At 39.6% G+C, this 15,942-nt stretch overlaps 1 protein-coding gene across 4 annotated transcripts in view; it reads left to right on the top strand.

The window, feature by feature from the left end:
• Positions 1 to 211: 211 nt before the first annotated feature.
• Positions 212 to 15,942, top strand: part of BCKDHB (branched chain keto acid dehydrogenase E1 subunit beta) — a 113,997-nt gene continuing 98,266 nt past the window's right edge. For 3 of the 4 annotated variants that reach the window (XR_009962752.1, XM_062608262.1, XM_062608261.1), the window contains exons 1-3: positions 212 to 427; positions 3,083 to 3,160; positions 6,818 to 6,886. Coding sequence is in view for 3 of the 4 variants with exons in the window: in XM_062608262.1 (XP_062464246.1) it covers positions 259 to 427; positions 3,083 to 3,160; positions 6,818 to 6,886 (316 nt within the window). In the remaining variant the exon portion in view is untranslated. The remainder of the gene's footprint in view (positions 428 to 3,082; positions 3,161 to 6,817; positions 6,887 to 15,942) is intronic. The other variant, XM_062608260.1, reaches the window with a different exon arrangement.

A 15,942-nucleotide genomic window follows, 5' to 3' on the forward strand; every position in this document is an offset into this window, starting at 1 on the left:
TCCCCAGCGCCGCCCGCGCGGCAGCCGCGTGCCCAGCACGGAGCCTCGCCTCCCTCACCACTCCGCGGCCCTGCCCAGCGGCGCTCCTCCCGCGCAGGCGCACTCAACCCTTCCCCTGCCCTCCCACCCCTCCACCCACCGCAGAACGGCTTCTGATTGGCCCGTCCTCCACCCGCCGCTGGCCAGTGAGGAAGCCCTCCCAGGACCCCGCCTCTCTACTACGCGCGGCGGCTGCGGCGGACCCTGACTACGGTGGCGATGGCGGCGGCGGGGCTGGCTCTGGCGCTGCGAGGGGCGCTCCCCTCCGGGGCGGTGGCCGTGACGGTGCGGTGCCGCGGCGGGCTCTGGAGCCGCCTGCCCCCGCCCGCGCCCCGCCGGTCCGCGGCGCACTTCTCTTTCCAGCCGGACCCGGCGCCCACCGAGTACGGTGAGAGCGGGGCTGGGCCGGGGTCCACCCCGAGGGCCGGGCTCACGCTCAGAGTGCTGCCGGGTCCGCCCCACCGCCGTCTTCTTGGGGAAGTGCCCGGCCGCGGTGTGGCCTTGGGGAGGGAGAAGGGTGGGCGCTTCCCGCCTCCGCCCCCTCGGGCGGCACTGCCCCAGCCGGGAGCGGGGTTGTCACGGTGGTGTACTGGTCAACCCCAACGCTGGGGGCGAGACCCCGGGCGGCGGCGGCCTCGGCCTGGGTGTGTGTCCTCCGCTGTGCCTGCGGCTGTTCTGCCTGCGGGTTTGGTGTGAAAAAAACTGGTTTCTGGTGAGAAGGCCCCGGAGTACGGCTGGCGGGGGTGTCCCAGGCCTGTTCGGTCCCTCACGGCCCTGATGGAGTGTTTTTGGGCAGTCAGTGCAATAGTTGCAATAAGCCTACCCATCATGAGCTCAGACCTGCAAGCGCCTTCCCTGACCCTCTTTGTTTCAGTGGTGAAGCTTCTAGTAGGAACTTAATGACTTAATCCCTCCCAGTGTGTTATTGCATGGTTAAGTTATCAATGTGGTGATAAACTTGTCGTTAAAAAAGACTGCTGTATAGTGAAAACTTGGAGGTAATTGCCCTGATCATACGACTGGGAGTAAACACGGATCAGTTGTAAACTAGCTCAGGATGAAAGTTGGTGGTTTTGTGTCTGAGATGCAACCCTGAAAATGAGTTGTGCTGAGTTCTGGAAGAAGCCTGCCAGCTGCAGAATAGTGGTGTCTCTCGCATGAACCACACTGTCTTCTAGACAGGTGCTACTTGATTGGATGCCTTTGGTCTTCCAGCTTGGTCATTAGGTCTGAGAAAACTCATGTCAATTTCTGTTAGTCACTGGGGGCTGGAGGCATCCAAGGTGTCAAGGTGTAAAGGACTGTGTCCTGCAGGTCCCTGCTTGAGATCATAGTGAAAAAGCTCTAGTGGGTCAGGCCAGTTTTGTTGCTCTATATCAATAGAAATCTATTTCCTTCCTTTGAAATTCTGTGAAAAACAGTGAAAGTGAAATAAAGTTAAGCCGCTACTCAGCCTGATTTGCTAAGATAATGCTTCTCCAACTCCATAGTTCAAATCTGAAGGACACAATTAGTTTATCCTTTCCCAGAATGCCTTTATTATAAGTAAGAACAGCAGATCAGGACAGTCAGTGTAAAGACTTTCTGACAGTTGCTTAAGCATTTATTTATAACAAGTAAGCATTTATTTATAACAAATACTGGAAGGTTTGTACATTATGGAAAAGATAAACTAAATACTAATGTGGATAACTTGGAAAAAAGAGAAACAACTGCTGTTACCCAGCTTTCTGTCCCTTGAATTTGTAAATGTTGATTATCTGTAGCTTTCATATAGTTTGAACAGTTTCACATAACATGTTATTTTTTACAGTTTCCCCTTCTTAAGGGGCAGTGTAAAGTGTAACAGGTGAAGCTACCAAGTACAGAAACATTTGGGAATGCAGCTACTCAGCCCTGGTGTGTCATGACATAAGTATTGAAGAAAATTTGCTAATGTTAATTAGCAATACAGGAAGAAGGAAAGCTTGAGAGATAATGTCACTACTGGAAAAAGAATATTGTTTGCCTGTCTGATTTCTAACACCTGTTCTCATGTTTGTGTGGGATCATCACCTAACAGTTACTTTATTGTTTGTTTGTGTGTGTGTTCTTTTTTAATGTTTGTTTGTTTGGGATTTTTTTTTTAAGTGCTGTGTGTGCTGGTAGGTAGGATTCTCCTGGTCTGTGGCTTCTAATCATGGCTTAGATAGAGGTTTTTTTGCCAGTTAAAGAGCTATCAAATATCAGCCAGGCAATTTCTTACTCAGTTTCTGGAAAGGCATTATTTTATTTCCTTGGAGAATCTTGAGTTGGTCACAGTAGTGGGGTACAGGACTATTGTTTTATTCCATCTTTGCATTTAGGCCTGTTTTTCCTTGCAGTGCTTGAGTGGAGAAGGGCATTTGGGTCTTAAAGGTTTTCTTTAATCTGCACTCTGGAAGACTTTAATACGGCAGTCTGGTGCATTTTTTTTTACCTCTTTTAAGTATAGCTGTTCAGCGTCAAGTTATCTTTCTTTGCAGTGTGGATCTGATGCTTCTGACACTTTCTAACTGCAGTCCAGAGAGAAGGCTGATCAGAAAACTTCTGACAATAATATGAGTCTGTAAACAGGAAAGGCTGGAGCTTTAAAAAAAAAAAAGTAACGAAAGAATGATGAATTAAGCTTAATAAGATCTGGTGGATCTTAGTAGAAAGGATCCCAGTCCTCAAAACAATAAAGCTTTACTATGGTTCCTTCCTTTGAAAGACTGTTGTAATAGTCATTGTTCCTAGTGTTTGACTAAGCATTGCAAAGCTGCATTTGCTCTAGCCAAGAGCATGGTTTTTGTAAAAAGGTTTAATGCAGGGTGGTAGACTTATAGTCCTTGGGATTGCAAAGTATACCATGCTCAATCCCCTCTATATCATAATTTAAGTTTACTCAGCAAATGCCTCTTGGGTACTCCTAACAGGGATCTTGTTTATGACTGTTAACTAAGATTTTAGTCGTGCTTTGTGTTTTCTAATATACTTTGTGTTTTGAACCAAATTAAATTGTTAACTAATCACTTTCATGCAGGTGAGACACAGAAGATGAATCTCTTTCAATCCATAACAAGTGCCTTGGACAATGCTCTAGCCAAAGATCCGACTGCAGGTATACTGCACTTATTAGTGTCTTTTGCTTTCTTCAAATTTCTGGTTGTTTTCCCTGATTATTAAATGCATTTCTTGTGGCCTTTAAAGCTTTGTAGCAAGTTATTTCTACACTTTGATCTCAAATCTTAAAAATATGTTGTATTAACAGATTATTAAGGGATTATAAAATCTAAGATGCAGTTGTGTAACATTTTTGAGTGACATGGTGTCCTGAGTTCAGCAGTAGCAGTCATTTTTCTCCTTCTTGGTAGCTGGTACAGCGCTGTGTTTTGACTTTCGGCCTGGGAACAATGCTGATAATACCAATGTTTTCAGTTGTTGCTAAGTAATGTTTACCCTAACCAAGGAGTTTGTGAGGTTCATGCTCTACCAGGGAGGAGGAGAAGCCAGGAGGAAGCAGAGACAGGACACCTGACCCAAACTGACCAAAGAAGTATTCCATACCACAGCACGTCATGCCCAGGATGTAATTGAGAGTTACCTGGAAGGGCTGGTAGACTGCAGGGTTGGAGGAGGTATGGGTCAGTGCTTGGTTGGGCTGGGGGGGAGAGTTATTGGTCGGCTGGTGGTGAGGTGATGTATTCTCTTCCCTTGTTACTTCCTTTATCGTTGTTATTATTGGTGGTAGCAGTAGTGATTTGTGTTATACCTTAGTTACTAAACTGTTCTTATCTCAACCCGTGGGAGTTGCATTCTTCTCGATTTTCCTCTCCATCCCTCCGGGAGCAGGGGGAGGGAAAGAAGACGGGGAGTGAGTGAACGAGTTACCTGACTGGGTTTAAACCACAACACACGGTTTAGTGTGAGGTGTCTGCCCATGGCGGGGGGGGTTGGAACTAAATGATCTTAAGGTCCTTTCCAACTCTAACTATTCTGTGATTCTATGTGTCTTCTGTGGTAGCTGGGTTAATTTCACTTTAAAATCGGGACAGAAAGATACATTTCTTAACATGCTTCTGGTATTACTGATGTGAACTGTAGTTAAGGGCAGCTTATTTAACTTAGTTAAAGGCACTAGTAGGTAAAGGAGTTTTAAAAATATAAATCTTATTTTTTAACTCCTTCAACTCTCTATGCTCAAAAAGTTTTCAGAGACTATATATTCCTCACTTTATCCATTCTTCCTTCTCTCCTTCCTGACCTTCTTCGCCCCTGCTCCAAAATTCCTTTCCACGTTTATTGATTTCTGTTCATCATCATGCATAGGCAATGTAAGGTTTTTCTAGGCTTTTGCAGTCTGGATAACCTATAACTTTGAAGATGCTAGTTCATCATAGCTTGATTTAAAAGGTTTATCCTAAATTCTTTTGCACAAAGCTATTTACTCCACTTTTAACAGGCCTCTTGCTTCTTTTGTTGTAACAAAGGCATGATGGTGGCCAGATATCTGAAAGAGATGTTTATTTTTTTTTTTTTTTTTAGTGTGTTAGTAACACTTTTTGGCACTGCTTGAACCACTGCTCAACCTGAAGTCTGACTAATTATCTCATCTGTTAGGGAAAACTCTGTGTTATCTGTCCAGTAGTATGCCTGTATACATTTCCTCTCAATCTACAGTGTTATTATCACCTTTACTAAATTAAAGTTTATACAAGCAAGGGTGTGCCCTTGTCTAAGTGCAAAGAACAGATTTTCATACGATTTCTGTAGAATCAGCCATATAAAATAAGTAGACTGTTAATAGACTATTAGTTCAGCAGTTAGTCCTCTGGAGGGAAGGAATGCCATCCAGAGGGACCTTGACATGCTTGTGAGGCGGGCTGATGCCAACCTCATGAAGTTTAACCATGACAAATGCAAGGTCCTGCACCTGGGTTGGAGCAATCCCAGGCACAGCTACAGGTTGGGCAAAGAGGAGATTCAGAGCAGCCCTGCAGAGAAGGACTTGGGGGTGTTGTTTGATGAGAAAATGAACATGAGCCGGCTTCAGTGTGCGCTTGCAGCCCAGAAAGCCAACCATATCCTGGGCTGCATCAAAAGGATCGTGACCAACACATCAAAGGAGGTGATCCTGCCCCTCTACTCTGCTCTCGTGAGACCTCACCTGGAGTATTGTGTGCAGTTCTGGTGTCCTCAACATAAAAGGGACATGGAACTGTTGGAACAAGAATATCGGAGGCCACGAGGATGATCAGGGGACTGGAGCACCTCCCGTATGAAGACAGGGTGGGAAAGTTGGGGCTGTTCATCCTGGAGAAGAGAAGGCTGCGTGGAGACCTCATAGCAGCCTTCCAGTATCTGAAGGGGGCCTGTAAGAATGCTGGGGAGGGACTCTTCATTAGGGACTGTAGTGATAGGACAAGGGGTAACAGGTTAAAACTTAAACAGGGGAAGTTTAGATTGGATATAAGGAGGAAGTTCTTTCCTGTTAGGGTGATGAGGCCCTGGAATGGGTTGCCCAGGGAGGTTGTGAATGCTCCATTCCTGGCAGTGTTCAAGACCAGGTTGGAGGAATCCTTGAGTGACATGGTTTAGTGTGAGGTGTCCCTGCCCATGGCAGGGGGGTTGGTACTATATGATCTTTAGGTCCTTTCCAACCCTAACTATTCTATGATTCTATGAATCTAAACTCATGTATAATCCTTAGCCCTTTAGTCACTCTGATGTTCCAGTCTTGTTCCTCAGCTTTCCCAGGTTAGATCTTTGCAATGCTGTTTGTAAGACCATGTTGGAGTTCTACAGTCCAGCCTTGTCAATTGTCAGTATCACCCTGCTTACTGAATTAATGAGTATTTCATGCAATAGAAAGCATGTTCTTCATATGTTTTTAGTTACATTGGAATTGATCAACTTTTGTTTAACTAGTGGAAATCCTCATATTTGTTTTGATGAGAATGCGAATCTGTCCAGGAAAATATTTTCAGCAGCTGACCAGAATTGCTAAATCCAGGCAAATTTGCTGATATCACCCTTAAATAGGATTTTATTTTTTTTATGTCAGCTGGCTCAAAAGTGAGTAGTCACGTGGTCATGGAAAGGCCTTACAAATATTTTAAATACATAAACCCTGAAACAAATTAATATTAAAAATGAATGGGGCACTCTTCAGTCATATACTCCATGACTGCATTGTTTTTTACATCATTGTACAAGTTGTTTTTCTTTAAGTGGTGTCATTTACATGATTTTCAGAAGTGTGTTAGCCCCTTTTAGTGCCTCCCACCAGAAATGTATTTAAACAAAAATAATATTTGAAGGGTAAGGAATCTAATTTATTCTTTCTTGCCCTTTAGAATATCTAGGATATCGAGGGATTTGGGAATTATCAGAACTGATCCCAGTTCATGCAAGCTGCTATGGGTGATACTGCTGCACATCTCTTACATGCTTAAAAAAAAAATTGAAATGGGTAATACTTATTTCTGTGAATCAAATAACAACACTGTGTTAAGAAAAATTAAACATCTTTATTCCATAAATTCAAAGGAAAAATAAACAAGCCCAAGATTAGTTGATTTGAAGCTAAATTTTAAGGGCAGTTACTTTTAGAGCTAATACTTTATTGGCTACATCACCTGCACTGTAAGGTTAGTGGTTTGAATACTGAGAGTTGTGCTGGTCTTATGTTAGTGTCTCAAAAACCTTTGAAACAAGTTCATTAAAAGTGAGATGCATTGGAGTAACATTAGCCTCCTCTACTGTTCTTATTTTTCAGTAATATTTGGTGAAGATGTGGCCTTCGGTGGAGTCTTCAGGTGTACAGTTGGCTTGCGAGACAAATATGGTAAATTAACTTTTAAATCTGATATTTTGATATTAGCCTCTTTGTTCTTTTGTACCCCTCTGTGGTTTGTGGGATAAGAGAAGAACATGTGGGAGAGAAGCCCTGTAAATGAACTTCTGTTTTCCTTTCTGTCCTTGGAAAGAGAAAAATTTTGAATATATTGCCAGTTATGTAAGCTTTCAAAGCTTTCAAAACTTGCTGACATAATTTCTGGAGTCTTCTCATTATTTAACTAACTTTACCAACATAACTTTGTATTTTTTTTAAACTGCAGTTGGACCGGATATTCATAATGTGGCCCCATGTAATTACTGTAATCAAATTAAAGCCTCTTAGCAATGATACAGGGTGATGTTTTTTGTCCCATCTGTCAAGAAGTGAAAGAATTACATTAAAACAGATTTAAACTCTGGAGGACATGAGTTACTGCCAGCTTGGAGATCACCATGATCCACATCTTTCTTTTGGAGTGACCCATAAAAGGGAGAGGAGAAAGGCTACACTTTTAAGATGTTTTAAAAACATAATCACATTGTTGTATTTTTTTTTCTGCCTCAGTTATTATATAGATGTTTTCTCACGCTCTGTTTTATATGTTAATATTCAAATAGTTTGGTTGTGACTTTTATTAGCAACGATCATTAGCGCTGCATGTTGAGGTTAAGAGTTCTGTAATTCTACTTTAAAAGACAAAAGGAATAAATTTTATATTGTTAGGCTGTTGCTTTGAGGGTAATTTGTTGGTTTTCTTTAATGTAAGAAAGTAATATAATATTGGAATGAAGGACAGACATTATTTAATTCCTTTATAGCTTTTTATTGATGGTGTATTCAAAAGTGCTGTTCAAAGTCTCTGTGATAGCCTATGCCCCAGTTTGCGCAGGCTACTGTTGAGATGTACAAAGAACTATTTACACTGAGTTAGTCAGTATGATAAGCAACAGTTACAGCGTATCAGCAGTTTAGCTAGAATCAGGTTTATTTTGTGGGTATAACAACAAATGATTTTAGTAAGATCTTTTAATAAGATAAGTCATTCATAAAATGACTTTGGGGATATTTGGAAAGAACTTTAAAGTATGAGAGGGAACATGAGAAATTGTAGAAGTACTTAGATGAACATTGAACAAGGGCTAATGAAAGCTAGTATTGCTATTTATAAAAAAGGTGTACTGACCTCTTTATGTTCAATAAGAGGATAGATTTGATAAGCAAAAGCTAAGAAATGCTCTTGTTTCATGTGACTGTAAAATACAGTGGGTGGGTACATAAAGTGCTGGTAAGATCAAATTAACAAGGTACAGAGCTGTCTCTTCATATTCATTCAGAGCATTGCAAAGATTATGTTTGATAGAGGAAAGTGTGTTAGCTAGATGAGAAATTTGAAAAGGTTTTGCTGATTTCTTACTCAAATAAAAAAAAGTTTGTCTTACAGATTCATTACAGAAAGATCTTCCTAAGATCCATTTGTCCTGCAGATTCTGAGATTTAGGTCTGGATGAGAAGTGAACTGAAGATGCTGATAGTGTTTGAGAGAGAAGGGCATGGAGAAGGCATGAAAGAAAAAAACAAAGAGTTCTCATGCTGCTAATTAGATGGCCAGAAGTAAATGAAAGCAGTTATCTGAAATACAGGTTTGGACAGGAAGAGAACCCTGAAGGTAACATCAGTTTAAGGGTTATTTATATAACGGTAATTCAGCTTTAAGGCAGGTCAGATGACACAGGTAACTTGGCTTCTTCACGAATAGTAAAATCCAGTAGAAAGCTGCAGTGGCTGAAAAGGGAATGGTAAAGCTGAACTAGAGAATGTACTGAAAATGCAATTACAATGCTGAGAAGAACCAGGAAAGACAAAATGCAAAAACTGAAGGAATCCAAAGTTTTGAGAGAGGAGTGGCTGTCCATGTAAGTGTTGTCCTAGAGATTAAATAAGGTCTGAATGCAACACTTGTTTTATGCAAAAGCTAAGAGTCTGTGTAAAATGAGGAGGAATTCCAGAAGGAATAGATGAACAAGCAATGTCGTGGATCTTACCTGTATGAGGAAGATAACATACACTTACTGACTCTTCTTTCCTCATTCCCCTCCTGCATTTACCATCAAAATAATAATAATAGGAGATATAAGTGATATGACATTGTTTCTATATGTTCATATAAAATATGAAGGAATTATTTTTTTTTCTCTTTTCTCCTGGAAGAGGAAGGTTGGTGGTCTGTTTTTTTTTTTTTCACTCCCCACAGGTAATAAAAATCACTAGGTGGCAGTCTATGCCTATAAATAGCAATTTTGATACAAACGGATAGTCCCTTTTCAAACACTTTTATAGAGGTCAAGGTCTAAATATCACCTAATATTATAGTAGGGAGAAGTTAGGATGTTAGTACTATAGAGATGTTGGTTGCTATCCAGACTGTTACTGGAGTCTCTGGGGAGATAGAGAAGAAATTTGCTTTTAGAATACATCTGTCATCAAATCTAAACCCTTTTTATTTATTTATTTATTTATTTATTTTTTGCCAGGAAGGCAATTTAAGCCTGAGTGTAGAGTAGTGTTGTAATATAAACACAGATAGAGGCCTATACTACTAAGTGAAAAAAGGCTCATTGACTTTGTAAGGAAATAATACCTAATATTTGATCGGATTGATTTTTGACATGCTGACTGGATTTTGTTTGAAAATGTTTAGTTGAGGAATCTCATGTAAACACGTCAGTATGTGGAAGTTTATTTTGCACAATAGCCATGACTTAGGTTAGTATGTTTCTTCCTGTACATCTGGTGTATAGGAAATGGGCAATTCGATTCTTTTCTGGTATTGCTTTGCTGCTCATGATCCCTTTGCATTAACTGAATGCTTAGAAATCCATTGCTGTATAATTCTCCATCCTGAAAATGAGTAGAGTCCCTGAAGTTTTTATGTGGAGAGTTACTTTTGGATAAGGGAAGGGAAATAAATCTTGTACAGTCTTTTTCCTTTGTCCCCTCTCTCTGCTCTTGCAAACTGGAAAGCATGTTTTTGTTTTATTTCTTGTCTCCTTCTCCATCACCCCCTGCCAGGTTTTTGATTGACACCATTTATTATTCTGGTATATGCTTGAAGGGAGGCTCTAATGTGCACTTATTGCAATGTCAAAAACCTCTTCTTAGCGAGCATAAAGATCAAGAGCTTTATGACTATTTCAAAGCTTAATATTCTGAGAATGTGGAATAGGAGCAGTCTTTTCTCAGGACTCTGAGGATCCAACAGAAGTGAGATTGGCTTGGTAGGTCTTTCCCTATAACAGTGTTTTGGAGAGACTGAGTTTATTTGTTTGTGTTCACTTTTATAGATGAGATTTGGGTATGTGATAGAAACCAAACTCAGAAGAATTGGAGTAATTTAATTAATTTTAAAAATTGGAATCTTAGGTTGAGTTACTGCCCATGCTTGTTATCATGTCAAAAAGTGATACACATCTTTAGTAATTCATGTCTCTATGCTAACAGTTATTTATGTATAGGCTTTCCAATACTACAGCTGTTTGTAGGTCTTACCAATTACATGCAGATAATATTATAGGTGCACGGATGTGTATGTATGTGTTTGGATAGTGTGTTTCAGTCAAGCTACGTTTCACTCAGATGCTGGAAAGTTACTGTTCTTGCCAAAGTTTGCACTATAGAGAGGAAAGTTGACCTAGTAAGGAAACGTGAAGGACTAAAGCTTAGTTTTTCATGTTGCTAAGATTTCAAGCAAGTTTGAATAGCCAGGGAACCAGCAGTTTCCCCTTACAACAGGAATAGTGTTTGAGCCTTATATCTCTTTAACTAGGCAGATTGCAGTTTATTTTAGAAACTGTTTTTGTTGGTATATGTGATGTTTAGAGTTCATTAGAGCTTTTCATGTTTCTTACTCCAGTCACTTCCCTAGTCCTGCTGGCTACGCTATCTCTGATACAAGCCAGGATGCCTTTGGCCTGCTTGTCCACCTGGGAGCAAGCTGGCTCATGTTCAACCGACTATCAGTCAGCATCCCCAGGTCCTTTGCTACCAGGCAGCTCTCCAGCCACTCTTCCCCAAGCCCGTAACATTGCACGGGGTTGTTGGAACTAGATGATCTTAAGGTCCTTTCCAACCCTAACTATTCTATGATTCTGTGATTCTAAGTGCAGGAACCAGCATTTTGCCTTCTTGAGCCTCATACCATTGGCCTTGGCTCATTGGTCCAGCCTGTCTATATCTCTCTGTAAAGCCTTCCTACCCTCAAGCAGATCAATACTCCCACCCAAATTGGTGTTGCCTGCAAACTTACTGAGTGTGCACTTGATCCCCTATCATACAGCAGCGTGCATTTCTGTTTCATGACATGTCTTTCTGTTTGAGACCAAGGGAGTCTAGGTGTCTGCTTAAGTTAGATTTGGATGCTTGATTAGATTACCTTATAAGTTTTTGAGCTATTGGATTTTTTTTTTTTAAGTGAGATTTTTGTTTTTTACTTTTCAGTAGAGATGTCTTGGATAATGCCATTTTAGTTCATTTGCAGCTATTTGAAAACATGGCTAGAATGTGAATGCTTTCAATGGAAATCTTTATTTCAAAGATTCTCTCAGTTCCTGGAAAATGCCACTGTCATGTTTCCCACCAGAAGTAAGTGCTTGCCCAGGGCAGAAGACACTTGTCCTCAGTTCTGTCCCTGGGGAGTTTTGAACTTACTCCCAAAAGAGTTGGCTAAGGTATCAAAGCTGATCTCTGTAAAGATGCAGCAGAAAGAATTTTGACAGCAGTTGGTCTTTTGAAACATTTTGGAAGGGTTTTGTCTTTTGCTCATGTGATTCATTTGTCACTGTTTTGGATCTTCTGTGTGATAGCAGAGTGAACAAGAGGAAGATAGATTTCCTCTTTTCTGCATTAATGTTCCATTACTGGTTGGCCTTTCACTCATGGCTTTTATTTTTGTCTGTTCTGGTTTCTTTTAGCTTTTCTGTTTGGTCTCTTTTATTGCTGTCCTCTGTTTGTCAGTGCTTACAGACGTGTACTGCCCACAGTAGCTTATGGTACTCTCATACAAAGTCAGTTAGAACAAAATGGTTTTTATAAGGTTTCTGTGTAACATTGCTAATATGTTCTGCAGTGATGTTTGCTGCCTATATTAGCAGTATGGTGTTAAACGTCAGTTTGTGGCATGCTTTAGTCCCCAAGTCCTTTTCCATTAACTGCTGTGCAGCCAGTAATTGCTTCTTTTCCAGGTGGACAATTCATAAAGTGAAACTCAGTAAGAGCAAGCATTCTTATATGTAGGATAAAACAAAATAAATCTCAGATCATTTCCTTTCAGGTAATTCTGAATGGTTAGAGACATTCATACTTGCAGACAGTAGTAAATGAGGAATAAGCATCTAAAATAGGTTTCCTTACATGGAGTAGAAAGGGTGCAGTTAAGTACAAAAAAGTAACTTGAAGTTTTATTGCTTTCTTGCCCTATTCTGTTCAAGCATATAGGCTTGTTTTATAAATAATCTTCCTATGCTGTATTATTTTGATGCAGCTAGAAGTGTAGATAAAGTTGGTAGGATTTTTTTTTTTCTTTCAACCCATATTTTAAAAAAAAACCAAAAAGTGTGAAATAGATGGGGAGCAGATTGTAAACAGTAACTAGTGTTTGTTCAGTTTGTCCAGGATATCTTCTTTCAAACTGGAAAATCATGGGGAAAAAAAAGAAGAAAATCAAGAGAAGAAATAATGCTTGTATTGAATCCCATGAGGGTGGGAGAAGTTGAGTCCAAGATTTCCCCTGTGGAAAATTTCGAACGCATCAAAAAGCAAGTGATCGAACTGCAAATGAAACCAAGAAAATAATACCTAATGTCAGAATGACCTAGTCACGTTAGCAATCAGCAATCAGCTGGATGCTTTAAAAATGATTTTATTTATCACTTCCATATTTGTTTTCCTCTACTTTCTGCCTGCCTTAGAGAATTAGAGCTCTGAAGTACAGGGCATGGTTTTGAACAGTTGGCAAAGGCTGTTTCTTAGCCTTCAGCGATCAAGATTCTCTGGCTTCCCTACACACACAGTCCCAGTGGAGGATTATTATTATGGTTTGAAGATTTTTTTATTACTGGTTAGTTTTCTCTGGACTCTGCTTGCTGCCACCGCTGGATATGGACCATCCAAAACTGGATACTTTGTGTCTTACTGAGTAAATCCCTGTTATTTACAGCTTTCTATTGATACTTCTCACAATAATGCTAGCTTGTTTTGTAGCAGTAGTGCTTATTGACAGTGTCTGATCCACTGTAATCCCTGGTTGTTATTCTGCAGACTTTGTGCCTGAGGTGTAAACACCTGTGTGTTTTCAGGGAACACTTCATTCTCAGTAAATGAGTTATTTGTTTATAGTAAAATAATTCGTTTTTTTTTCTTTATTTGACCAGAAGATGGCTGTACCTAGCCATGCCCAAGAAACATCAGCCTTTCTGAAACTGCAGTAGTCATTCTTTGAAGAAAAGTACTTACGTGAACGCAGTGTTATTTTATGAGCTTAAACTGTAGAAAACTCCTGAAAGCAAGTTTTGTGTTTAAGTGAAATGGCTATGGAGGAAAACATGGGTGAGAACATAAGGTTGTCCCCAGGTTGTTATGGCATTTGTTGAAATTTATTGGCCAAGGATTGGATGTGCTTGCAAAAACTGCTTAATGTCCTGATGGTTTTTTGTAGCATGAAATAGTGGGGGAACCAACCTTTTGAAACTGAGCTAATATTGGTAGAGATAATGTGGTTTGTTTTTTTCTTTTTTCTTTTTTTTCTTTCTTCTTCTAATAATTTGCATCAAAATCTGTAAAATACTTTAAAATGTTTATATTATAAATCCCTTCTGTTAATGATTCCAGGAAATTGTTTATTGTGGAGACTTCACAGCATGTTACTGTCAAGGGAGCAAAGATCTGTCAGTGGAGGTTCTTTGTTCTTGTGGTGCCGAAATTATAGTGCAAGAAGTACAAGAGCACAGTTTGGATGGGTTGGTTGGGGCCTGAAATGCAGTGTATTAAGGTAGTGTGTTCTGCCTCCCAGGAGTTATTAGTGGGTTGGTATTAACTTCAACAAGTGGGGAGACACACTGGGTTTTTTCTTTGAGATTTTTATCAGTAATCATGGAGTCTTTTGCATGCTTTAAGAACATAGGAATATGCTATTATAGGGAGAAGAAACTCAGCACAAAGTAGCATCAGGAATAAGTGTTAGGGGTTTATTGAATAAAGAGGAAAGCTTAGTGCTTCAGAAGCAGACTGAAAGCTTGTTGGAGAAGCACTGTGCTTCCTCTTCTATGCAGATGCTGGTCCATTATAACGTATTGCACATGGTAGAATAAAGTAGCTCAGAATTTTTGACATGGTGGATTTAAGATGAGGGTGGAACATTTTATTCAGAGTTAAAAATTACTAGTTCTTGTGTACAGATCGAGGAAAACATAAGTAGTCTGGAGTTGGATTATCCTTGTTTCTTTGTGGATGGATTTAAGACGGAGAATTCTGCAGCTTGCTTATCTGGTTCTTCCAGAGCAATTGGCAAGATCTGGATTTTGTTCTGATTTATATGAATGTCTTTGAACACTAACATCTGTAAAACATGTTCCAGACTCATTCCACAATAGAACATTTTGTTCATTTTGATCTGAAATAGCCAATTCTTAAGATTACAATTAGGAAAAAAAAAAAAGTTGAGAACTTCATACAATGTCCCGTTGCACTGTTTGTATCTGTGGCATACTGATAAAAACCAGTTGGTGTCAGAACTAGATAGATTTTTGTTTTTGTTTTATTCTTTTATTGTTTTGATAGTGTGCCTAGTATGACAACGTTTTATTTCTTTGGGACTAACTAATGTTTATTATGTTTCTTTTTATATATTGTAAACCTGTTTGAGAGAAAGGTAAAGGATGTAAGTTTCAATATAGAACTTGATACTCAATGCAGGGCTTGTCCTAACACATTTTAAAGGTATTTCAAGATTCATTGCTGGGCAAAAGAGTATGTGCCACTGAACTTTACAAATGGAATTTTTCACTTCAGAAAATACTTGCAGTGAAACATGTAAAAGTAATATTTTGTAACATAGTGTTAAGGAGGATGAAACTTTATGTACTAAAGGCACAAGATGGAATCAATGAACGTAAGGTATTTGCAGTCTGTGTTAATACCAGGTTTGCAAGTACAGGTTGTTTACCTTGTTTTAGATATCAGTCTTAAGGCCTTTACTGTTGCTTAGGTAGAATTTAGTGATTCTCAATTTCTTTGGATAGTTCTGTGATCAGTATGCTCTGTTTCATTTGTGCTCATCAAGTGGCACTAATTTAGCATGTCTGCTGTTTTTTCTACCTCTGAGTGTAGTGATACGAATGTATTATCATCACTCTGGTTAAAAAAGGTGCTGCAGACTTGTTTATATGGAGTAGAACTCTCAGTTTTCTTGGAAGTAATTTTCTAGAAATATAGAAGGGTCAAAAAAGGCAAGTCTAAGACTACTATCCAAGTCCAGTCAATTGCCTAAGCAGATTTGCAACAGAAGCACCCTGAAGAGCTGGTTAAACTTCATTAAACTTGATTCAGAACCATCTTCCAGTGACCATGTTGACATAACATGCTAGTCATTTATCATAAAAGATCTCTTCTTTTTTTTTTTTTTTTTTTTTTTTGATTTGTAGAAACATTAAATCCTCAAAGCCTGGTAAGGAGTTTTCACACTTGTATAGAGCCCCAAGTATAGATCAATTGATTGATTTTTCTCATACATGCATTATTAAGGGCTGACATGGCTACAAGTGAGATTCTTGAAATGTTTCTCATTTCTGCAGATTGCTGCTTATTCAGCACTTTGTTCCTAAGTACTTCTTTAGCACCATTATATCCTTGCTATTGAACAGTTGTTTCACTATTCAGGGTAGATCCAACATGCTTTCAAATTTCCTAGAAAGTATTTCTACACTGCTCATACTGAGTAGTGTGGGAGAGGCTGCCTCATATTTGACACAGTTTTGCTCATTCCTCAGTTTGTCATCCAGATAGTGTACCCA

Source organism: Pezoporus occidentalis, unplaced genomic scaffold, assembly GCF_034315485.1.
Source record: "Pezoporus occidentalis ecotype Australia unplaced genomic scaffold, CSIRO_AGI_Poc_V1 ctg13, whole genome shotgun sequence".
NCBI lineage: Eukaryota > Metazoa > Chordata > Aves > Psittaciformes > Psittacidae > Pezoporus > Pezoporus occidentalis.